At 45.1% G+C, this 26286-nt stretch overlaps 1 protein-coding gene across 2 annotated transcripts in view; it reads right to left on the bottom strand.

Annotated features, from left to right (window-relative positions):
- The window catches only part of ERGIC1 (endoplasmic reticulum-golgi intermediate compartment 1), a 102445-nt gene that overhangs the window by 50377 nt on the left and 25782 nt on the right, over positions 1–26286 (bottom strand). For both annotated transcript variants that reach the window (XM_036884750.2, XM_036884748.2), the window contains one exon: positions 2466–2527. In XM_036884750.2, coding sequence (XP_036740645.1) covers positions 2466–2527 — 62 coding nt within the window. The remainder of the gene's footprint in view (positions 1–2465; positions 2528–26286) is intronic.

Below are 26286 nucleotides of genomic sequence, written 5' to 3'. Positions count from 1 at the left end.
CAAGGATGCCTGTAATAACCATAAACTGGAATTGGGAATGGCCAGCCTCTAGGAACTGGTTACATAAATGGTAGTTGTCCAGATAATGGACTATGACATGGCTGGGAAGAGGAATGCGGCAGCCATTATGTGTGGGCATGAAAGGTGTCCAAGACACATCAGCCGGAAAAAGGGAGGGGAAGAATGGTGTGCGTGGTGAGCTTCACCCATGCTCAAAACAATGACAGAGGTATGTCAAAGCCTGAATATATATTTTTAAAATTCTAGAAGGATACACACCTGATAGATTTGACAAGAGTCAAACTATAGAAACTGTGAAGAGGTCTGAACTGTTAGTTGGCAGTAGGAAGGGGACACGAAGCCTCATTTGAATTTCTTTGACCAGGTTCATCAGCTAATTGAACAGATAGATGAACACGCCCTTTTCCTCTCATGTCCCTTGAACATCCTTTCCATGGGTATCATGGCACAAAGTGTCACAGCTTCTGCCGTCACGGACCCTCACAGGCTGTGGTTCCAGGATAGTGATAAGAAGAGGAGCCTGGTCCAAGCACTGAGGACTTAGCACATACCCTACACTTGGCAGCTGTGGTCTCACTTAATTCCCAGATCAGGAAGCTGAGGCTCCGAGAGGCAAAGTGGCTTGCTCAGGGTCACCCAGCTGCTAAATGGGAGAATGAACCCAGCTCTGCCAGCCCCGAAGCCTGCAGGGCATTGGTTCTGCTGCCTGACTGCTCTGCTCCCTTCCCCAGGGATGTGGAGACCCAGGGCTAAAGAAGGCATGTGCAACACTAATGAGGGTTGGATGGGCAGTGCCAGCAAGAGAGGAGGGGTCCCCAAGGTCATCCTTCTACCTGACCACGCCCCACCCTGGGAGGCGGTAATGGATTCCAATCTGACTTTTCCGCTCCAGGGTTCTGCTCAGGAGACAGTCCTCAGGTCCCTCCCCCATATCAAGCGCTGCAGAGGCCAGGGAGGTGAGGGAGGCCCACCTTTTGTGAGTTGTGAAACTTTAAACACCACTTCACCTCTCTGAGCCCATTTTCTCCTCTGGAAAATGAGGCTGAAGGATTCCTGCTTGCATGCCACTTTTGTTTTGCTTTGTTTTGCTTTTAATAAACATTTTATTGTAGAGTAATAACAGATGCAAAGATAGTACAAAGAGCTCCCATGCACCCTTTACCCACCCAGCTTCCCCTTATGTTAACATCTTCCATAACCACACTTGGTATATTTGTCCAAATGAAGAAATTAACATTGTACAATATTCTGAATTAAGCTACAGACTTTATTCAGATATTACCAGTTTCCCCACTAATGCCCTTTTCCTGTTCCCGGACCAAACCCAGGGTCTCACTCTGCATCGAGTATCTCACGTGTCCTTGGTCTCAAATCTGTGACAGTTCCTCAGTGTTTTCTGTGGTTGTCAAGACCTTGCCGCTTTTGAAGAGAACTGGCCAGGTGTCCCATAGAATGTCCCCCAATCTGGGGCTGCCCGATGTTTTCTCCTAACTACCCTGGGCAGTGATTTGGGGGAACATCCCACAGAGGTGAGGTGCCTGTCCCATCATAGCCCCTTGGGGTGTGTGGCATCTATATGACTTCTCCCTGGTTGGTGCTGACCTTATCCCACCATTAAGGTCCTGTCCCTGGGTGTCCCCGCAGTGAAGTCACCATTTCCTTTCCATTCTCTGCTCTTGGGGAGCAAGTCACTAAGTCCACCCTATGCTCAGGAGAAAACTAAGCTCCACCTCCTGGAGGGGAATATATTCATATATACTATTTGGAATTCTGCAAGGAAGATACATCCCCTCTCTCCCATTTACTTGTATCAATGTGGACTCATACGTTTTCTTAATTCTTGGGTTATAAGCCAATCATGCCATTATTTATTGTGTTACTCAAACTGCCCCCATGTCGGTCTTGGGTCTCCCTCAGGTTGGCTCCTGCTGATGCGTGCCCATCCTTTTTGTTCCCTCTGAGCCCTCTGCTCTCCAGTACAAGGCACTCCAGGCTTATTTTGTACCTTTCTTGGCCCAGCGATGGGATCAGTCATTTCTCCAAGGATCCCTGCGTCCTTTTATTGAAGACCGGCATTTAGAACACGAAACTCTGGGTGAGATTCTTACTATCTTTTTAATGGTTAAAGATGTGCTTATGCCAAAAACTCAAATAGTCTAAAAGGCAGGAAGAGAAAAGTAAGATTCCCCCCAACCCTATCCCTGAGCCCCCATTTCCTCTCCCAGGGGCAGCTACTGATGATGATTTTGGTGTATCTACCTGATACCTACACCTTACAGGGCTATAGTGAGGACAGAGATGAGATGAGGAACTGTGTGAAGGGCCTGACAAGCTGCCCATCATTCCTCCTCCTGTCTCTCCTGTCCTCCATGCTTCACAGCGCTGCACAGGGACTGCGGGCACAGGTTGGGATAGGGGCTATGGCAAGAAGTGTGGCTACTCACTAATGGCCCCAGTGTACGTTGGCTGCGTAAGGTCCTTGGGCACCTTCCTGTAGATGTCAAACCTGAGGAGAGAAAAAGGGGACAGGGGTGAGGTGGGCACAAAGGGTGGGTCTCAGGCACAGGGGAAATGGTGTTGGCTGGCATGCCACAGGGGTCAGCAAGCCACGGTTCTTCCCAGAACCAGCTCTTCCACTGTTTCAGGTCACGGCCTCCATGAGGCCTGAAGGACACCCCCTTTTGATGGGACCCTGCAACCCCAGAGCCCTTGTCACACTTCTTCACACTTATTACCACCCATCCCAGATAACTGTGACCCCTCACATTTGGTGGTTTCTTGTTGGGTGTTCTGCCATCAGAATGTAACCTCCACGAGGGCAGGGACCTTGTTCTGTTTCGCCCCCTGCCATGTCCCCAGGCCCTAGCATGGGCCTGGTCCACAATAGGCACTTGGTAAGCATTTGTGGAATGAATGGAACCCAAGCCTTGGGTTTCTCTGATGCTGAAGCAAACAGGCAAACAGTCTTTCCTGAATTCTGTGATGGCACCGCGTTCTTGGCCAGCATCACCTCTCCACCCCTGCCTCCCTTTCCTCCCTCTGCCTCCTCTTCCTGTTTCTACTCCCCACTTTCCAGCTCCTGCAGCTGGCTTCCTGGAGATTCTTCTTAACTCCTTGCCTTGGAGGGCATGAGGGTAACGTAAAGTCCCACCTGGGTCCACAGTCTCAGCATCGGCTCGTGATGGTGCTGGCTCCTATCTAACACGGGTCTCTGCCCCAGACACAGAGCAGACACCTTTCTTACATATGGATCCCACCTGAGCAGACAGGGCTCATGGGGTGTGGTACAAGAATTGGGGGTTTTGAGGTCATACAGACATGGGTGTAATTCTGGCCAGCTGTTTAATAAGACTTAGGGCACTGAAATGAGACTACCCTGGGTTCAAATCCTCGCTGGTCTTCTTCCTCAGGGTGTGACTTTAGGCAAATGACTTCACCTCTTGGAGCCTCAGTTTCCTTCTCTGTAAAAATGGGGATAATACTATTTGACCCTGCCAGGCCATTGAGAGGAGCAAGGAAGTTAAGGTCTGTGGAGGATTCAACACAGAATGCTCAAGGGAGGCTCCTCACGCATTTGGCTTCCTGCACCTCACTTGAACCCGAGCAGACAGTTCTCACGCAGCCAAGATCTACTGCTAGAGCTCTAAGTCCACACAATGTTCCCAGGTTCCTTGGTAGAACTTGGCTTGGTGAGGAGGCCAGCTGCTCTGGCTCTTGGGGATAATGGGTTAGCCCTGCTAACCCAATGCAATGCCTTGGAAATATTGTGTAATATCTGATACCTGACTCCGTGAGCTCACTCTAATTACATATGAAACATGCTCGGTTTCCTAAGACCTCAGGGGAGAAAAAAATTCCTGTGGGCTGCCAAGTTAAAAGGCATTACTTTCTCTCCTACCTGCTCAGCTACCAATCACCTGTGCTTGGATCCCTAAGGGCACTAGAAGCTGGGGCTGGGAGTGTGGTGGGAAGGTGGCACACAAATCAACACTCTATAGCTACACACTTTCCTTACTCTGCAAATGCTCCAGCTGCGAGAGGCCTGTTGGAGGTGAGACAACATACTGCAGTTAGCCTGCCTGAGCTCAAACAGGACTCCACCACTGTGCGACTTCAGGCCCGAGACTTACTTAACCTATCTGAGCCTCAGTTCCCTGGGTGGTAAGATGGGGGCAACAGTGGTAACTATCTCACAGCACAGGGGCTAGGACCAAGACTCAGTGCACAGGAACCACTTTGAACCATGTCTGGCACCTAGGAAGTGTGGGCTGAGCCCTCTTTTAGGCACTAGGGACCTGGAGATAAAAACTGGCCCTTGGCCCTGTGTGCCTGTATTTTAGCAGCAGAGACCAGGAAGGAAATAGAAGGGGAGCACAGAGGTGCTACATCATGCGGTTAGGAGCCCAGAAGGGGCACCTGGGGTAATCCATGAGGCTTCCTAGAGGGGGTGATGTCTGAATAGAGCAGGAGGAAAGGAGAAGGGCTAGGCAGAGACCAAGAGGAGTCCAGGTAGGGAGGACAGCAAAGGCAGAGGCCAAGAAGAGGCCTGAACCTGGAGTGCTAGAGCCAAGATTCCCTGCACGTGGTGCTGGGACGGGCATGGAAGGAGTGGGTGCTGGAGAGGGACAGGCCTTACTGGTCCAGTCACCACCCATGGCATGGCCCATAGGTGGAAACTAGACCTCACAGTTTAAAAAATATGTGAACCATCATTTTAAAACTGGGAGTTTTATGGGAAGCCAGAGGTAGCTCAGGGTGAGGAGGAGGGGGTAGCCCAGGACCGAGTGTCAGAACCTTATTAAGGGCGAGGAGGGGAGAGATGGGAGATCGTGACATACAGGGGGACTGGTCAGATATGTAAATATAGTGAGGATAATGGGGGCCTGTTGCCTCACTGTTGGGGAAGGGAGGTACACATAGAAAAGTAGAATAAACCCAGTGGTGTCAAGAGTGGAAATGGAGGCATCACTGTGAATTCATGATTTCCAACATACACAAATACAGAAATATTCATGTGTGTAGATACATCACCTATACATATATTTCCTAGCTCATTCCATAGTGAGGGTTCAGGGACAGTGACAGCTCAGTAGCAATGAGTGTGTCTGGAACTCAAATCATGGCTTCTAAAATATCATTCTTTACTCAAAAAAATCAGCTCCTTGGAGAAATGGCTGATTCCAGGGCTGGGCAGGGTAAAAAACAAGATGAGCATGCAGCATCTTCTTATGTCAGAAAGTAAGTAAGTGTTCAAAGAAAGATGGGGACATATCAAAAGGACAAGAAGCCAACTTAAAGGGGCTCCCACTGGCCAAAAAAGGGACCATGTGAGCATTAAATCAATCAGCATAGTAACAGACTATAATCCACTGGATTTTTTAAAAAGGCCACAAATCTATATATAAATGAAGAAATGAATAAATCAAAAGTTTGATGAACAGGATATTTACATACCTTCAAAGTACCTCCCCACAGAATCTTCATTAATTACAAAGGGAAAAGGTACTTTACACTGGAGAAACTTGGCATACATCACCCTAACCAAGCGACCCAAGTGAGTGTCACCAGTAAGGAGACATGTCATGTGCCTCCCGAACTGACGAACTGCAGAGGGCAAACTGTCCCTCCTGTGGGAATCTTGCTCAAAATGCAAAACCTCAAATGAATCATAGTAAGACATCAAACAAACCCAAACTGAGGGCCATGCTATAAAATGGCCAGCATTTATCAGGAAGTTCAAGGTCATGAAGGCCAGGAAAGCCTAAGGAACTGTCAGAGGTTGGAGGAGACAAAAAGGCATGACACCTAAACCATGTGAGATGTCTGGGAGCAAAAAAAGCAGATCTGAGTAAGATGTGTAGGTTAGCTGGCAAAACTGTACAGAGTTATTTTCCTGGTTTTGTCAATGGCGTGTAGTTATGTAACATGCTACCATTTGGAGAAGTTTGGGTAAAGAACATATGAAGAGTTTTGGTATTATTTTCACAAACTTTATCTCAAAATGAAAAGGTAAAAAGAACTCAATTTAAAGGAAAGTTTTAAACAAATTTTAAGGGGAGATTTCATGTAAAAATCCCACCCAGCCTGCTCTCTTCACACATGCCTGGTCCCTGTAAGCATCTGAATTTGAGATGTTGGCTTAACAAATGTTTGCTGAGGGTGCTGGCGTCAGGCAGAGCATGTATTTGTTGGAGGTGGAAGCGGGGAGGAAGGCTGAGCAAACAAAGATCTGAGAGAGGAGGGTAGATTTGGACCAAACTGCAGGAGGCAAGGGCAGTCAGAGGAGGCAGGTACTTCAGAAAGAGTGAAGGATGTGAAACCAAGATCACTGCCAGCTCACAGTGGGTGCTTTCACATATATATTTGCATTTATTTCTTGCAATAACCCTGACAGATGCTGATATCCCATTTTTCCAAGGAGAAGATTATGGCTCAGTCATAAGCAACTCACTCCAAGTTACCAAGCTAATGATTAGCAAAGCTAGGATTCAAACCCAAGCCTGAGTTACAGGTCCTTCCACTGCCCTGTACTTGTGAGAATCGGTTTAGAGCTCAATTTATTGGTTAAAGTTTAAGGTTTTACTTATTTGCTTTTGCAAGGATGCTGCCCCAGAGCAGGTGGGAATCACCCAGAAGACTGGGACCAGTTCAAAATACATTAACTCATTCAACAGATATTTACTAATTACCTACTGGCAGCGTTCTAAACGGTGGGAAAATGGAAGTGGTCAACATAGACATGGCCCCCTGCCCTCGTTAAGCTGCCAGTCTAGCAATGCTTTTAGCTCCTTGAAAAGGGCCACCAAAACAGAGTGTTCTTTAATAATGTTCCCATTCCCACGTCACAGATCCAAGTTGGGGATTGGTGGTAGGGTAAAGGGAGAGCTGTAAAAGGCCCTGGGTTCAGGGCTGACCACAGACCAAGTGAGTCAGCAATGAATGTCACTAAGAAAATGGGGCACAGGGAGGCTGGTGAGAACTTGGGCATGTGATAGACCAGGAAGTGAGCTGTCCTCTCTGGCTCACATTAGTCAGTCCCTCATTGCGGCGATGTGATTAGCTGTGGCCACCCCCTGTCAAGAGAATATAGAAGAAAGGGTAAGGAGAATTGGGTAGGAGGGAATATGCTAGGTGTATACCTAGTGTGTGTGCTGGGCTTGTGCTAGGCTCTTGACTGGCATGTTCTCACTCAATTCTCTCAGCCAACCTGGGAGTTAAAATTTGTTACCCCATTTTATAGATGACACCCAGAAAGGCTGGTTACTTGGCCAAGCTCATACACCTATGAAATACCACAGCAGAGATCTGAATCCAGGCCTAATTTATGCTCTTGCTGCTTTTGCCAACAATGTGGGGACAAACCAGGGCCATCTGGGTAGAAAATACCTCTACTTCTAGAATTGCTTAGCCTCAAACAGAGAAAAGCTAAAGGATGGATTCTTTATGGTTGGCAATTAAAAGAAAAAACCTCTTTCCCTGCCCTCCCACTAGACTGGGAGCTTCTCTTGCTGCCCAGCCCTGTCCAGTCCAGGCCTTTGGGGAACTGACTTTAACAAATGAGTCAATGAATGAATCTGCACAAGATAATACTCACCAGCTGGCCTTAGAAACACGATTAAGATGAAATGGATGGTGGGGAAGCTGGGGGATGGGTCCTTGGGGAATTCCTTGTACTGTTCTACTTTTGCGGATATTTAGAAATTTTCACTTAAAAAAAAAGGCAAAGTGGGTTTAAATTAAAGCAAGAGAACAGTCTACTGGATTGAAGAGAGATTGACCTGGATGCCAGGAGGATAGGAGCAGTGACTGGAGAGACAAGAGGCTTAGCACCTGCTGGGAATGATCCAAACACCGAGGCCCTCTGGGGGCCTTCTGCCTTCAATACTCTGCATGGTCAGGTCTAGAACCTTCTACAACTGTCTTGAACTCATGTCTAGAACTCTGACACCACTGTGTCAAACCATTCATTTTAAAGATGAGAAACAGAAACCCCAGAAAGAGGAATGACTTGCTCAGTCCAAGGTATAATTAAACTCAGAGTATTTAAAACAAAAGCCAATAAAAAGCTTGTGAAATCTTATTATGTCTCATAGTCTTGAAGTCATATGCTAGTGGTTCTCAACTAGGGGGTATTTTTGCTCCCCAGGGGACTTCTGGAAAAGTCTGAAGGCCTTTTGGGTTGTTACTCTAGGGAGCTGGGGTGCTAGTGGGGCCTTGCAGGTAGAGGCTGGGGATGCGAATGACTGTACAATCCTACAATGCACAGGACAGCCCCCACAGCAAAGGATTACTGTCCCCAGTGCCCACAGTGCCGAAGCTGAGAAACCCTGCTGATAGCAGAGCAAACCTTCACCCACACAAAGCTCATTTCCCTGTGAGCCTGTTCTCTCCTCACATCTTCAGCTGCCTGTGCTCCCGCTGGGCGAAGTTGTGGCCTTGATTGTCCCTCAGAAACCAGGAATCTGGATGAAACAGGCCTTCCCTCTCCCTTTTTGCTCTGTGCTTGAGAAGGCAGAGTTCACTGGAGAGAACTGGACAAAGGAACCCACAGGGAAAAAAATCAAGTCCATGTGGATTTGTGACTTTACTGGAATGGTGCAGTAAGCACAAGTGTCACTGTTTTAATTTAAAAAGTGCTGAATCCATGCCTCTGACTTCATTACACCTTAGGATAAAACAGATGTCAACATCAGTAGTAGAAGTCAATGACAATATAGGATGTGCTTAACAGAAATTCACTTTACAGGCCGCATCTAGCCTACAGAGCAGGGAATGGCTGCCTAACAAACCGCACCCAAAATAAACACCCATAAGTCTTCTGCTCCCTAGCAAGGAAAGCGCTGTTGGAAATCTCTGACTAATGGATTTCTTCTGTAATTTCTTTTCATAGCAGAATGCCTCAGCTTTGCTATTTTAACTTTTGCTGCTTAGGACCTCACTTTTCCCCTGCTCTTGAAGACAAATCTCAGATCACTCTGCGGTTCGCCATATGTGGGTGGCTACCAGGCAGGCGCTTGTGATGTCAGTGTTTCCAAGGCTTAATGAAATTAGGCGCCATTTAGGAGCAAGTCATTGGAAGTGGTGGGTCATTCATCCCAAAAATAGCCAGCAAGGCTTCTAGTTGGCATTTTGGCCTGGTTATCTCTGTCCACCAGCCTGTCAGAGCCCTCAGTGCCTAGTGCCAAAGAGTTAAGAGGAAAACATGCTTGTTTGTGCACTTACGTGTTTTCTCCACATTACTGAGAACTGCTGTGTGTGTGTGTGTGTGTGTGCACACAAGCATAATGCAGGGCACAGAGGTAAGTGAATGTACTGGAGTCAAGCACAGGCAGGGAGAGAACCCTGCAGCACCAGTTCTAATGAGCCCTAGAATCACTCTCACCGCCCCCTGAATCCTGTCCTTGACATTCAAACTGCTCATACGAGTGCACACCACTCCTCCCTGTCAAAAGGAAGGAAAAAAAGTCTGTCTCTCTCTTCAACCCAGATGGAGGAGCTTAGAGGGAGGAATAATTACAACAATAGCAGTACAGCTAAGCTGCTGCCCCCACTGTGATGGGCCACAGGGCACCCGGCCTTGGACTTGGACTTTATTAGCTCACATCCTTCTTAGAGCCCTGTGCAGCAGATACCATCATTCCTCCCATTTCACTTGCCCAAGACAGAGAACCATGACTCAAACTCCCAAAATCTGGCTTCAGGGCATTTGCTCTAACCATGGTGCCTGGATCAGGAGATAGGCTGGGGGCTGGAAGACCAGAGGCCTGTATTTACAGGAAACCTAGGGGATGACCCTCTGTGCACAGAGCACTAACAGTCGCAGGGTTTTTTGCCTCCAGCTCATTCCCTGTGGTCCTCTCCCCAAATCTCAGTGTTCATGTGGAGATCTCTAACTATAAGGTGACCTCCGGCTCCAGTCGCTTCCACCTGTGACCTCTCCCATCCCAGAATACCCTTTCAGGCCACAAAGTCCTGTCCTTTCCCGTCCCCTCCTTCCCACAGAAGCCACCAAGTCTTGCCAAAGAGGAAGAGTAAATCTGACTGCTGAGCTTCTAGAAGGCTCCCCTCTGAGGCAGCCTCCCCTAAGCTCTGTGTACATACACATTCCTGGCACGGCCCCGAGATGCCTGCAAGGTCTTCCATTCCTGCTAGGCTGGGATGGGTCAAATTTGTTCCTGATTCTCCTGTGGGTTGTGCAGGGCTTGGCCCATTAAAAGCATTCAGTAAATTCCAGGTGAAAATATAAAATGACCTATGCACAGAGCTATTTACTGCAGCCCCAGTTGTAATAGCAAATAACTAGAGACCATCGAAATATCCATTCAAGGGGACCAGTTAATAAACTACTGAACAACTATAAAGTGGAGGATAATACAGCTGGAATGGACAGTCAGGAAGTGCTCTATAGAGTAAGAGAACAAAGCAAACTGTGGAATGTTACATTCTGTTACGTTGTATGTGTCTGTTTATACATGTGTGGAGGGGGTGTGATAAAAATAAATCAACACCCTGGTAACATCTTCCAAAAGAGAAAATAGAGGGATAACCAAAATCTAAACACAAATAGTTACTTCTGTCATTTTTAGGCAATGAATAAAAAATGTTAAATATTAAGGGATAAATTTGACAAAAGAAAAGTATAGAACATTGCTGAAGGAGACTAAAGACCTAAATAAATGGAAAAACATACCACATTAATGGGTCAGAAAACTCGGTATCATTAAGATGGCATTTTTCCCCAAATTGATCGGAAGCTTCCACTCAATTTCAATAAAAAAAAATCCCAGACTGCACTTTTGTAGAAATTGACAAGCTGATTCTAAGATTCAAATGGGAATGCAAAGGAGCTGGAATAGCCAAAACAACTTTGAAAAAGAAAATTGGTTCTGACTTCAAGACTTTCTATAAACCCTTTAGAAGAAACCATAGGAGAAAATCTTTGTCGTCTTAGGTTAGGCAAAGACTTTTTAGGTTAAGATACCAAAAGCATAATTCATAAAAGAAAAAACTGATAAATAAAGCTTCATCAAGGTGAAAAATTTTGCTCTTCAAAAGGCAATGTTAAATGAATGAAAAGACAAGCTGCAGACTGAGGAAAATATATGAGTCACACATCTAATAAAGGATTTATATCCAACATAGAGAACTCTCAAAATTGAGCAATAAGAAGACAACCCACTAAAAAAATGGGCAAAAAATTTGAACAGACATTTCACCAAAGATTTACTAATGGCAAATAAAAACATAAAATGAAGCTAGTCGTTGGGGAAAGAAGTTGGGAAATGCAAGATAAAACCACAATAAGATACTACTGTATATCAATTAGAATGGCTAAAATTATGAATTCTGATTATACCAAGTGTTGACGTGGAGCAGCTGGAACTCTCAAACATTGCTGCTGGGCAGGTAGTATAACCACTATGGAGAAGAGTTTGGTAGATTCTTAAAAAGTTAAATATACACCTACTGTATGTTCCAGCCATTCCACTGCTAGGTATTTACCCAAGAGAAATGAAAGAATATTGCCATATAGAGACATGTATGCGAATATTCATGGAAGCTTAATTTGTAATAGCCATAAACTGGAAACAATCCAAATGTCCATCAACAGGCATATGGATAGACAAATTAAGGCATAGCCATATAATGGAATATTACTTGGCCATAAAAAGCAGTGAAGTATTGACATGAGCAACAGCATGGATTATTCTCAAAATGATCATGCTGAGTGAAAGACAAACTAGGGTACATACAGTATGATTTCATCTATATAAATTCTAGACAAGTACAAACTAATCGAGTGTAACAGCAGATCATCAGTTGCCTGGGAAAGGAGAAAGTGAGGGCCACAAGGAAACTTTAGGAGGTGGTGGGTATGTTCACTATCTCAGCTATGACAAAGGTTCCACAGGTGTATATATATATGTATGCAAATTTCTCAAACTGTATATGAAGTTTATTGGATGTCAAATGTATCTCAAAAACACTGCTGGAAAAAAAGTTTTTAATGATAGCCATAATTGAAACTTATCAAATACTTTGAGCAACTTATGAATTCATAATATTTCAAAAAACATAAAGTCCTCTTTGGACACCTTTGGAGATGTTAGGCCACAAATTCATTATTCTGAAAACTGGCAAATAAAGGGAAAGCACTTATTTTGACTTTTTTTTCTTTTTGGTATACAAAATATACTTCTAGGTAACTGAATAGTTAACTTTATGTTCTGTTATGTGTATTTGTTCACTGCCTGACTCCACCATTAGAATATAAATCACAGGAGAGCCTGCATTAGAATTTCACTATAACCCCAGAGCCTAGAAAAAGCACCAGTTACATAGTAGATCCACAGAAATACCCGTGAAATGGATGAAGGAGGCAGCATGTCTCAAAGTGTAGTCCTTGGACTACTGCCTTAGAATCTGCCAGGAAGTGGGTTAAATTTGCAGATTCCAGGGCCCAACTGTAGAATGAACTAAACCAGGATGGAGCAGGGAGGGCAGGAATCTGCACTGTGAAAAAGTGCCCTTTAGGAGATGCCAGTGCATGCTAGAGCTGCTGAAGTATAAGCTGCATGTTTACTTCCAGCTTCTAATTTATTTCCTAAGACCTCTGCCTTGTACCCACCTGAGTTACCATAGGACAGAAGGACAGGAAAAGTGACTGGCACTTCCTGGACTCAACCCTTTGGGCTAAGCACTACTTAAGATACTTGTCATACTCTTTCCCACTAGACTCTCCCCACCACCCATGAGGTGCCTTCAACAAATGCAGAAACTGAGACTCAGAGGCTGAGTCGCTTGCCTAAGCTCACACAGCGAGCAAAAGGCAGAATCAGGATTAGAACCCTGGTTAGCAGCGTGCGGAAGCTGACCCTCACACAGCCTCCCAAAAGCTCCACAAAGGTCCCTGAAGGCCTGGGCTGCCTGTGCTCACTGCTACCCTCCTGTGTCTGTGCAGAGCCTGGTGCTGACAGCAGGTCATGGGTACTTGGTGAGCGAGTGGAGGAAGGATCCAATGGAGCTACAGAACTGCAGTGAGACGCCATCCTGAGGCCCCAGTGGAGCACAGCCAGACAGGTGTCCTCTCACCCTACTTGCCTCCCCAGCCCTGTAATAGCCTGATGAGCTCACGCTCTCACAGAAAGAGGAAAAGGCCTGGTCCAAGGCAGGCAGCTGGGCTTGGCCAGGAATCAGGCTTCCCGCTGTCAAGGCCACAGCGAGCACAGGCCAGGGGAGAGCAAAGGCCCCCAACGTGTTTCCAAGTCACTGGAGACAGGACATAACAACATCCCGAGTGCAGATGCTATAAATGGAAATGTATTCTTAGAGGGGCTGAACATGAGTGGGGGTTTTTCAGAAGTGACCTATCATTGGATAAAAATACAGACATTTAAATGCTGAGCTGCAGGAGCTATTCCGGGGTTTAGAGTCTCATGTCCATGGCTCCAGGCCAGAGCACAGCCTTTGACAGACATTTAAAAGGAAGAAACTATTCATGCTAGTGTTTTTAAGTTTAGAAGCATATTTGGGAGAAAGTACCTGTGGAAGTGTTCCCCTCCAGGGGAGCCTAAATGTCCCCTGACCTCCCGCATTTTACCCATGTGATTCAATTTCACTGTGTGCTGACACCACCTTTTGGACACCATTCTCAGTTACCTTGAGAAGTCAAAGCTGAATTCTGATTAGGCCTGGGGGAAAAAAACTAGGCTGTGTTATTAAGATTTAAAAAGGTTTGCAGGAAACTGAAGGAACAAAATAGCAGCAGACTCAGAGACTCCAAGAAGGAACTAGTGGGTTACCAAAGGGGAGGGGTGTGGGAGGGCGGGTGGGGAAGGAAGGAGAAGGGGATTGAGGGATTTAGTACACATGGTGTGGGGGATCACGGGGAGAACAGTGTAGCACAGAGAAGGCAAGTAGTGAATCTGTGCCATCTTACTACACTGATGGACAGTGACTGCATTGGGGTATGGGGGGGGACTTGATAATATGGGTAAATGTAGTAACCACATAGTTTTTTCATGTGAAACCTTCATAAAAGTGTATTATCAATAATATCTCAACAAAAAATTTTAAAATAAATAAATAATAAAAAGGTTTGCCTCTTAACTCATGTCATCTCATTGAATCTTCAAAACTGTCCAAGATACAAAACTAGATTCATCCCATTTTTACAGAAAAAGAAACTGAGAACATGGATGGAGCTGGAGGGTATTATGCTCAGTGAAACAAGCCAAGCAGAGAAAGAGAAATACCAAATGATTTCACTCATCTGTGGACTACAAGAACAAAGGAAAAACTGAAGGAACAAAACAGCACCAGAATCACAGAACTCAAGAATGGACTAACAGGTACCAAAGGGAAAGGGACTGGGGAGGATGGGTGGGTAGGGAGGGATAAGGAGGGGCAGAAAAAGAGGGGTATTAAGATTAGCATCCATAGCGGGGTGGGAGAAAGGGGAGGGCTGTACAATACAGAGAAGACAAGTAGTGATTCTACAACAGTTTGCTACGCTGATGGACAGTGACTGTAAAGGAGTATATAGGGGGGACCTGGTATAGGGGAGAGCCTAGTAAACAAAGTATTCGTCATGTAAGTGTAGATTAATGATTAAAAAAAAAAAAAAGCAGTTCCTATGTGGTGACCTCTAATGAGTTCTACACAATGATATAAAGGGCATATAAAAGTGTAGGCAAAGGGTCTGTTTGTGTTTATACAGAGGATCAAAGCCTAATTTGGCTACCCCGAAAATGAACTAAGATACGATATGAAAAAGAACTTCCAACATCAGCACTCTCGGGAAGACTCATGACAGAAGATGATCAGCAAAAAAAAAAACTCCAACAAAGATCCACGCACTGCCACAGGTGTAGATGCACTCATCCCACCAGTTCCTGGACTTGCCATGGGAATGAGGAAGGAGATATCTAAGCTGGCCTGTGCATACAGTAAAACAAAAAATTGGACTGGATCTATACTGTTGGAACTCAACCAAGAATTAGGAGAAGTGCAAATTGTAGCACTCCAAAATCTTACAACCACAGACTATTTATCGTTAAAAGAACATATGGGATATGAACAGTCCCCAGGAATGGGTTGTTCTAGTTTATCTGAATTCTCTCGGACTGTTTAAGTTCAGTCGGACAATATCCACCATATCATAGATAAGTTTTCACAAATGCCTAAGGTGCCTAACTGGTTTTCTTGGTTTCACTGGAGATGGCTGGTAATTACAGGTATGCTTTGGTTAGGTAACTATATTCCTATTATGTTAATGTGTGTGCACAATTTAATTAGTAGTTTAAAACCTATCCATGCTGAAGTTACTCTACAAGAAGATATGTCAAAGAAATAATCAATCTTCCCAGGTTTTCTTCTGCCTGCTACTTCTATAGCTTTTCTTCTTCCTACCTAATCACAACCTTTAAATAGAACTCGTGCCACATGTCGAATTTACTGAGTATCATAATTCTTCCAAGTGGTAAAGACACCTCAAGACAAATGCTGGGCATAGAAGCCACAGGGCATAAATATGCAAAGAAGTAAAAAGCTAACCTTTTCAAACAATAAGGCTTCTCTCTCACTTACCAACTTAACATTTCCCTGTATGGCCCCGGAAGATGACTGGTTAGCCAGAGACGGGTAAGATTCCTCAAGGGAGGAACAACCTAAGACAGGCACAGTCGCAGGGGGCCATCTGGTGAGAAAATGGGGAGCAGCAGAGGTGAGGCTTAGAACCTCCCCCCTCATGTTCTGAGAGAAATCTTCTGCATACATAGATGTTTATTGCCCTCGTCTAGCTCGGATTAACACATAGTCTACAGGCACACACCTGATCATCTACATTTGCTCTCTTACAACACTAAACTGTTTTCTACCTTTATCTCGTATCTACCTACCACTTCAGCATTTTATTAAAAATAATAATAATAGAGAAATGTGGTATCCACATATAAATCAAGTTTAAAAATCAAATGAATATTCATATTTGAACTGACTGTGTATAGTTCAAAATGCATGAACAAAACCAAAAGCTTCTGTGATGACTGCCCTTGCACTGTTCACCATGTAACTTATTCACTATGTAAGAATTTGTTCTCCATGTAAGAATTTCTTCGTTATGCATCAGAAGATTGGAGACTGACGAAAATTAGGCTTGGGGTGGATTAATGATTGTGCATTGAGTATTGACCCCCCTATACAGAAATTTATTGTTGTTAACAACTATTTGATCAATAAATATGAGAGATGCCCTCACAAAAAAAAAAAAAATATATATATATATATATATATAAACACACTTCCAATTGTAAAATAAATAAGTAACTGGGATGTAATGTATAGCATAAGGAATATAGTCAAAATATTGTAACAACTTGGTATGGTGATAGCTGGTACCTAGAATTATCATGTATATAAATGTTGAATCACTGTGTTGTACACCTGAAACTAATGTAATGTAATACTGTTGTCAACTACCCTTCAATAAAAAAAGAAAAAAGAAAAAAGAAAAAAGAAACTGAGGCTCAGAAAAGATTGTAGAGACCCTGAGTCTAGAAAGACAAGCAGAAATGAGGCTGGGAAAAAGGGGCAGAAGGGTGTTCCAGGCAGAGAAAGAGCACCTGCTAAAAGTTCATGGCTCCAGAAGCCCAAGTCTCTCAGTTAGCATGAGGAAGAGCTGGGATTTGCACCTTCATTGGTCTGAACACAAAATACTGTGCTGGGCTGGGGAGTACTTGTGTGCTTTAGAAAGCAAGGTCTGGCTCACAAATTTAAAGGTGAGATTTTTACCAGATAATCCCATGCGAAAAGGCATAAGAGAAGAGATCACAGTATTCTCCTTGCTGACCTGGATGGGAGGTTAGTTGGTGATCATTTTCTCTTTTTTGTGTGTGTATTAGACAGTGACTATATTTATTTCATTTGAATTTTTGTATTTTGTATTTTAAAATTGCATCAAGAAATATGAAATTCTTGTAGAAATTTTCATTTTTTGTAGGAGTGATATTTAGAATTTGTTCAATGCTCTGAACTCTCAAATGACAGTCAGACACATGAACTCAAGAATATGAAACAAATAGCTGTCCATTATTGGAATTCTTGAGCAGAGAAGAAATGAGAGCTTAAAATGCATAGAGGATCTCAACTTCATTTTACCCATTTGTTTCAGCCTTTCTTCCTATCATACCTTTTTCACCAGTGCTGCTAACTGTGGAAAGTTCATTCATTCTGTCTCCAACACTTTTTTTTTTTGGTATCATTAATCTATAATTATATGAGCAACATTATGGTTACTAGACTCCCCCCATCATCAAGTCCCCACCACATACCCCATTACAGCCACTGTCCATCACCGTAGTAAGGTGCTATAGAATCACTACTTGTCTTCTCTGTGTTGTAGAGCCCTCCCCACGTCTCCCCTACATTATGTGTGCTAATCGTAATGCCCCTTTTCCCCCTTTATCCCTCCCTTCCCACCCATCCTCCCCAGTCCCTTTCCCTTTGGTAACTGTTAGTCCATTCTTGGGTTCTGTGAGTCGCTGCTGTTTTGTTCCTTTGGTGACCATTTTCATTTGGTTACATCTCAGTACTTTTCAGTTGTTCTATAATAAGCAGGCTATAAATAAAAAAATAAAAACAGGGTCTTTAGGAGACCAGTCGTAGGCTGGCCAGCCCCTCACCAATAAAAGTTTGGGAGTGGCCCATTCTGTCCCAGCTCTGTGCCTCTGCATGCACTGTGCTCTATGTCTGTCTGTCTGTGCCATTACCCCTTCTCTCTTCTCCACCTGCTCATTCATTCTTTCTGTCATTACTGAGTGCTGACTGTGGACTAAGGCCTGTTGTAGGTGCTGGAAATACAATGGTGGTCAGATGTAAAACTCCCTGCCTTCACCTAGCTTATATTCTGTTGGGGGAGACAAATAGTAAATGAACTAATAGATGCCTGTGCTAGTAAGTGCTATGAAGAAATATAAACCAAGCTAAGGAAATACAGTATAATGTGGATGCTGTTTTAGATGGGGTGTGAGGCGTATCAGAGAAGGTTCATGTGACAAGATAACATACAAGTGGACACCTGAATTAAATGAGAGAGCCACATGGATATCCAGGGAACAGCACTCCGGCTTAGCAAGTGCAAAGGCTCTGAGGCAGGGAGCATATTTGGCAGGTTCCTGGAACAGCAAGGAGGCTAATATACTTAGGGTGGGAAGTGAGGTCAGAGGTACAAGGTAAATCTTTAAAACCTTTCTCTGATAAGCCATCTCTAATCAGCCCCAGGCTGGCTGAAGCACCCCCTCTGGGCTGCCACAGCCCCTGAGCCCCTGTGTGTCATCATCTGGCACATGGTATATTGTCATTAAACATATGTAGATCATGAATGAGTGGGATATGCAATCGTGAATGAACAGTACAGCCTACTGTCTCATTAATACTCCTGGTGTCTCTCCCCTGGAAGCTGTGAACTCTTCAAGGCCAGGAACTGGTCTTATGTATTTTGGAGTCCCTGGAGCCTGGCACTGAAATCTTAAGTAGGAAACAACAAGAGGCTCAGAGCCAGAGAAGACTGGGTCTTTCCCAGGCCAAGAGTTCACCTGAGATGTGCAGGTGAGTCCCCTAGAGACTACTTGGCTTCCTAACCACCCACCAGGAATGCAACTTCATAGATAAGACCTATGGGAGGCAGGGAGTGATTGAGGGAGGGGACGGGGACCTCCCCACCCCATACTTCCAACATGTACTTCCCACAATATTATGGTTTATCTGTGCTTAAAGGAAAGCCCACAAGGGAAAATAAAAATATAAAACTAGTTCACTAGGGAATGATTATTCATAGCTAGAAAATACCTTTCCATCTGAAAATGATTCCAGGAAACATCAAGCATCCCAAATGTATTAATGGGCCTGGGCATCGATCACCTCACTTCGCCAAATAAGAGATAGCCAGGCATTGAGTGTCTGAAGAAGCACACTCTCCCAAGTAGAACAATGCCTACTGAGGCCAGGCTGGACTGGAAATGAGGGAAGGGGGCTGGGTGGGACCTGTGGCAAATTGGAGAGTTCACAGCCCAGCTATAACAGGTAGAAAGCCATCCAGCTTGGCCCTTGTCTGGAACAAGGAGCCCCAGAGTGGTCAGATCAGGGAAAACCAGAAATCTGGGGTCTTATCTGAAATTACCAACTTAAAAATGACAGCTATTTTTTTTTTCTGTTTTTAAATAAAACAATATGCAAATCAAAGAAAACACCTCTCTCAGATTTGACCTGAGGACCACCAATTTGTGAACTTGGCCTTAAATCTTGAAATATTTTTGTGTTAGAATAAATGGTAGAGCTTTAAAGATAGGACAGGGCAAAGAGACCTAAGTTGTAGAAATGATAGAAGGAAATTTTGAGACCATGGGGTCCCTGTGTGGCCAAAAGTTTCATCTCAGGAACCAGTTCTAGTGGCTACCCAGTTGCTAAGGCTGAGATTGGACTCAGCATGTGAATGCTGGGATGGATTAACAATGCCTGTCACGGACATGGGGATGAGAACAGTAGTGACATGCTTCCTGAGTTTTCAGCAAGGCTGACTGAGTCCAGACCATTTTAAAGGCAAAAAATTGAGGTCCAGGAAGCTATACCAATTGCCTAATGTCACAAGTGAGAACTATGTGAGTCCCATCTGGAGATCTTCCTTCGACAACCAGATGCCCTGAAATCTTTAGGCTTTTGGAGCTGTTATCTATCAAATACTCATTTTAGAAAGAAGTTATCTCTATGTAATCACTTGCAATAATGCAAGTCAATAAGAAAATCTGATTTTTACAATGATTCTTTTATCCACAACTTCTTAGGGACAGCACATTTTCTAAACAGTGAAGGGGTCTAAGCCCTGACAAAGCCATCTGAGAATGCTGCCCAGGGCACACACACTGTCTCAGTCGCAGGCCTGGAGCTGGCCAAGGAGTCTGGCACCAGAGGGAGCCTGGGCCCACTCGAGAGCTGCAGCCTACATTGAGCTCAGCCCTTCTTCCTCCCACTCAGTGTGAGTCATGGCTCTCGACTTCAGGGTGCTGGCCATAGTATTCAGTTTTACTTGGCTCCTGAGCAAAATGTACTTTTCCAAAGAACACTGATTCAACTGAGCCTGAATTTTGCAATGCCCTGGCAGTGGTGAGACTAGCTTCCCCTGAGCACATGCTGTCCTGGGGAATAGAGACCAAAGAATGTGGTTATCACCTCTCAACTCCTCCTTCCTCCTCCCAAGTGGGAGGATCAGATCAGTCCATGCCCTGGCAGAGTCCCCTGGTGTGCCTGCCAGCCCCTGGGCCTGTCCTCCTTACCCAACTACACATTACCTCCCTCTGGCTCCACACACAGTACACACTCCTGGTTTGAATTTCAAGCCACACCTGAGAGCAGGCCTGGAAGAGCACCTGAAGAAGACTGGCCCACAGATAATCCAGCCAGGGAAACCTTACAGTCTGCAGAGCTAAGCCCCCACCCCTTTACATCATTGCTGGGGGTTGTAGGAAAAGCACACACCAAAAGGTAAGACTGGTGACAGCTCAATCACTAACAGGTATATTGCACACCTGTTTGCTTTTTTAAAAATAGACTATTGCTTAGAGCAGTTTTAGATGCAGCAGCAAAGTTGAGCAGAAAGTACAGTGATTTCCCATATCCCCTGCTCTCACCTGATGCACAGCCTCCCCCATTTCCAACATCCCCGCCAGAGTGGGACATGTGTTACAATGGATGAACTGACACATCATTATTACCCAGAATCCACAGTTTACACTAGGGTCACTCTTGGTGTGGCACATTCTATAGGTTTGGATGAATGTAGGATGACATGTATCTATGGATACAGTATCAGAGTAGTTTCATTGCCCTAAAAAGCCTTTGTGTTCTGTCTATTCATTCTTTCACACCTCACGCTGATCTTCTTCCTGTCTCAATAGTTTCACCTTCTCTGGAATGTTATATAATTGGAGTTTCACATTATACATATTTCAGATTGGCCTCTTTCACTTAGCAATATGCATTTAAGATTCCTCCATGTGTTTCATGGCTTGGTAGTTCATTTCTTTCTAGTGCTGAATAATAATATCCCAGTGTCTGGATGTATCACAGTGTACTTGGTTTTCCAATCCCCACGGTGTGGACCTGCAGAGCCAGGGGCTCTACTGCCTCATGCATTAGCTGTATGCCTTTGGACAAATTTTTCTCTGAACCTCCAGTGTTTTCATTTGTAAAATGGGGATAAACATAGTACCTCAAGAGTGAGGATTATATTTGGATGTGCAGGTTAGACACTGGTTACACTTCAGAGTATGGAACAAGCTCATGACAGACATTAGCTGCAATTATCATCACTAGTGCTGTGACTGTTGCTACCATTCTTGGGCTTACTCCTGCCTTCTCTGCAGAGCAGTACAGGAGGAAGTGGAGATAAGCCTGGCTTTGCACTCACACAGGCTGATGTTCACATTCTGACTATGCTTGGACAACTGGCTAGTAAACTGAGCCTCAGTTTTACTCATCTGTAAAATGGGAGGGGATTACATCTCTCTTCTAGGGCAATTTTGAGGAACAAATGAAATCACTAATTGGAATGCACAAAGAGCCCTTGGCACTCAGTAGGCACTCACAAAAGGTTAATTTCCAGCCACGAGGGAGAGGTCCTTGGCATTTCCTGGGAATAGCCCGACTGAGTGCACAATGCAGGCAAGGTAAACAGTAGGTGTATTTGAGGATGGAGATGAAAGCCTGCTGGTTAGTACCAGGGCCAGGGGGTATCTTCAAAGCAGAGTGAGTGTGGGGCGAGGTGAGCAGCACTGCCCAGCCAGGGCCCAGTGGATGTCAGCCAGGCCGGGGGGCGGTAACACCTTCACAGCCAGTCAAGGCCTGGCTAGCTGTCTTCTTGGTGTCAAATGACAGCAGGGGGCTGAAACACAGAGCCAATCGGCAGTTGTTCCTCTGGCCCTAAGGGACAGAACTAGAGACACAGGGAAAAGTTATGGGACAGCATCAAACAACTCACCTAGGCTTGAGCAAGGACTCTGTGCTCTCCTACAAAATGACCTTGGCCTTTAGTCCAAATACGACCTGTGCACCTTTGAGGCCCATCACCCCCACCTATGTCCAGGATGGTTTGTGATATGTCACACCCTGACCATACAGTGACCTCTGGGAGGGAGAGAGTGGGGCTGTCGTGATCCCTGCTTTCCAGATAAGGAAGATAAAGGCCTCCCAATGTGACACTGCTAGGGAGCACTGGGACTGGGACTTGAACCCTCGGGTTTTGGATTTCTAAAGCCTGGAGTTAAGCCTAGAGTTTTCAGAGACGCCACTCGGAGGCCTCTTTCTGGATGGTTTCCCACCACTCTGCACCTGCGTTGTTGCCTGTTCACTCATTCAGCATTGATTAACAAGTATCATTAGCCCCTACTCTGTCCTCAATGCTGGGCTAGGCCCTCCAGATACAGTGTGAGCCAAACAAAGGCAGTCCCTGCCTGCCCAGAGCTAGAGTGAAGAAAACCAGTGTGATAAATATGTAGTTAGGAGGTGAGCACCAGGAATGGCTCAGGGGCCTTCTGCCCTTTATCAGACTTGAGGCAGGAGCTGGAGAGTGTAGGAGTCACAATGGGTCTGGAGCTGGCCTTCCTGGGTATCGGTTCTAGCTTTGCCACTTGCCAGCTGCGGCCTTGGGGAATTTACTGCACTGCCCTGTGCCTCAGTTTCCTAGTCTGTCAAATAGTGCCCACCTCATTGGGTTGCTCTGAGGGGGTCCACATGTTAGTCCATAGAAATTGCTTATTTAGCACAGTGCCTGGCCCCTGGAGTTAGCGCTCACCACTTTACCCATTATGAGACTATAGGATATGAGGTACAGAGACCACACGCATTTTTCTTCTTCCCAAGGGAGAACCTCGGTTGCCCCTACAAGTACCTCTGAGGACTGCTTTAGGGGTGGCACCAGTGTACCCAGGAATCAGGTCAGAAAGAAGGGCATATTGAGCTCTCCACAGGTCCAAATGAAACAGAAGGTAGGGGCCTCGGGGACCCCCCTGGGTTACAGCTGCTGCACATGGGCCTGCACCATCGCCCCTGCACCCCCACCCCCACCCCGGGCTCTGTCCCCACTCTGCTCTCTTCCTGCTTCTCCCGACTGGACCTCCCTTCTGGACTGCTCCAACTCTCTTGGCCTCAGTAGCATAGAGCTGAGGTCCTGAATTCCAGAAAGACTTGGAACATTAAAAAAAAAATTTTTTTTTAAGTCTGGGCTTAGAAATGAAAAAACAAGCAGGAACATTCTCTCTCTCACACACTCACCCACTCACTCTCTCAAATTAAGGATCCACTAAGAATTCACTGACAGGTAGCAAAAATTTACTACTGTGCTCGGGAATGACCTACACCACATTTAGGAGAGTAGATACACTGGAAGGCAGGGGCGCATCAAAGGTGGAAATATGAGAACAGAAGAGGAATATGGGGGCTTAAGGATTGCTTCCTAAATGGTGGGGGGTGGAAGTGGGCATAGATTATTCTCTGTGTTATCTGATATGTCTGAAATACTCTGAAAAAATTTTTAAAGCTTAGAAGTACCAACAAGAAGTCAGATGCTACAAAACAGAAAAGAAGAATTGCTGACACACGTAACTTCATGGGCAAATCCCACAGATGTTACGTTAAATGAAAGAAGACCCACACCCATATCATATGTAATTTATATGACAATGAAGGACAGGCAAAACCAACCAGTGGTGAGGGAAGTTAGGATGAAGATTCCCTCTTGGGAGGTGCACTCATGGGGAAGGGGTGCGAGGGAGCCTTCTGGGGTGCTGGAAGTGTTCTGTGTCATGATCTGGGAGCGGCCACCTGGTGTATGTATGTAAAAAGCCACTGAGCCATACACTTAAATGACAGCATTTTAGAGTGAGCTATACCTCAATTTAAAAATTAATTAAAAAAAATTTTTAAATCAAATCACTGGCCAGGTTTGGGAATCCTTTTGTACTGGCTTAGGGTCACATTGAGACTGTTCCTGAATTTCTTTCTGTACCAACAGGATGTTTATTCCATCATTCATGTATCTACCAATGCCTCCTCTGGGAACAATCTTGAGCAAGGCTCAAGAGAAGATACTCAGGGGAAGTGTTTCAAGGCCCAAAGGTCATGCATATACAATCACTCTGGCCCAGCGGGAATCCTGGTTCTGCCCTTCCTTGCTGGGTGACCTGGGATATGTGACACTCCTCACTGAGACCGGGTGCCCTGATGTGTAAAATGTGGTGAGGATTAAACAAGACAGTGCTCACCTCTGTGCCTGGCACATAATAGGTGCCCCCCCAAATGGACCTGTTAATATGATTCATGCTTTAACCCTCTAGAGCAGTTTCAACCAACTGCAGATTATGACTGATGAGTAGGTTGAGAAATCAATGTAGTAGGTTGCAACCAGCATTAAAAACAAAATTACACTACAACAGAATAGAGAATCTATTTGCATTGCCTATAATAACAGAAGCACCATTGTATTGAGTTTTATATGTTGTACACCGGGTTATAATGTAAAATTTATTTCTTACAGAGGGTACTTGTCAAATGTGCTGAATCCTACCCAGCTCTGTGACATACCAGGTACCAGTTGAACACAACAAAGCCTGGTTCTTGGAATTAGGAATCATACTGCACTATGAGAAGAATCTCATACCTCCACGAAAGCATACTTTTTTAAAGATCCAAATGCCCTGAAGTTGAGGGAAGATCAGGGACAGCTGCGTAGAGGAAGTGGCTTCAGATCTGGACCTGCACAATCAGATTTAACAGCCATGCCCTAGGACCCTTCAGCATCACTCCTGTCCCTCAGGAAGGAGCCAAGTGGTGCTGGGGCAGCTTTGTAGTGGGTCCTGCATGAGATGGTTTTAGGTGGAGCCCAGACAGGGCTACAAACAGCACAAAGCACCGGGTGAGAGTTATGCCCATTCGACTTCTCTCTGAATTTTCTTGAAAAAGCCTACAAGTCTCCAATTTAGCACCAATAGGTCTTTTAACACCTAACAATCTCACTTTCTAATAGAGAGGAACGGTCTTCAGGCTCAGAACCTTACCAGCAACAGCCCTGAGCTAGAACTTTCTTCACACTGCTTTGAATTGTGGGATACCTTGGATTCATGGCAGGTAACATTGGTTTCTCCACTTCATAGGGATGAGGTAACACGCTTTTTTTTTCTAAACTCACCTCAACTACTTAAAGTGACTTCATTTAAATAAAATATAAAGTTTATAATAGTATGGGCAGAGGGGTAGATACAGTAAAAAGCGTGAAAGTGGCCCAAGAGTGGTTGAAATGTGGCAAATGCTGCTAAAGACTTCCCAAATCTGAGGTCAGGGGTGTCCAAGCACAGTTTTGCACAGTCTGCCATCAATAGGTGTCACTAAAGAACACACTCCCTGCTGAATAATGGGTGGCAGAGTACAGGACAGGAAAACAGACCCCTTTAGGAAGAGCAAGTCAAGGCCGGCCAGCCAGCCAGCCAGCCATAGAGAATTCTTCAAGGAAACAGGATTTTACAATAAAAAGGTGTCTAGCTCGGTGCTTTAGAACTGCCTCACAGTCCCGGGGTCTTTCTGCAAACACGTACTCATTTGTACAATCTCCATGCCAGGATGCAGTCTCCCCTTACACCTTTCTCTACTGCACTGAATCTCTCCCCTTTATTTCAGGCCGGCCTTCTGAACTTTTCATTTCAAGATCATTTGAGTCTTACAGAAGAGCTGCACTCAAATAGTACACCAAGTTCCCACAGAGCCTTCACCCAGCTTCCCCTGATATGAATATCCACCAGAACCCTAGAAAACCACAGAAAAATTATCAAAACTAAGAAATTAATCTTGGAACTACACTGTTAAGCAAACCAACTCAACCGGTTTCCATTATCCCTTTTCTGGCCTAGGAGCCAATCCGGGGCTCACGCTACATGTAGCGCTAGTGTCCCCCACCTCCTCCAGGTGGGACAGACAGCTCCAAGTCTCTCTCCTTGTGTGTCATGACTGTGGCACTTTCAAAGACTGCCATTTATTTTATAGACTCTCAAACTGGCTCTGACCCATGTTTGCTGGTGGTTTATGTCGGGTTGTGCTCTGGGAAGAACCCCACTGATTCGCCCTTCTCAGTGGGCCACATCAGGGCACATGGTGCCTGTATGTCCTATTACTGGTGGTGTTGGCCCTGATCACTTGGTTAAGGTGGGATCTGCCAGGATTTTCTGC

This window comes from Manis pentadactyla, chromosome 2 (genome assembly GCF_030020395.1).
Source record: "Manis pentadactyla isolate mManPen7 chromosome 2, mManPen7.hap1, whole genome shotgun sequence".
Classification (NCBI taxonomy): domain Eukaryota; kingdom Metazoa; phylum Chordata; class Mammalia; order Pholidota; family Manidae; genus Manis; species Manis pentadactyla.
Note: the sequence above shows the minus strand (reverse complement) of the source record. Positions and strands in the feature narration are given on the sequence as shown.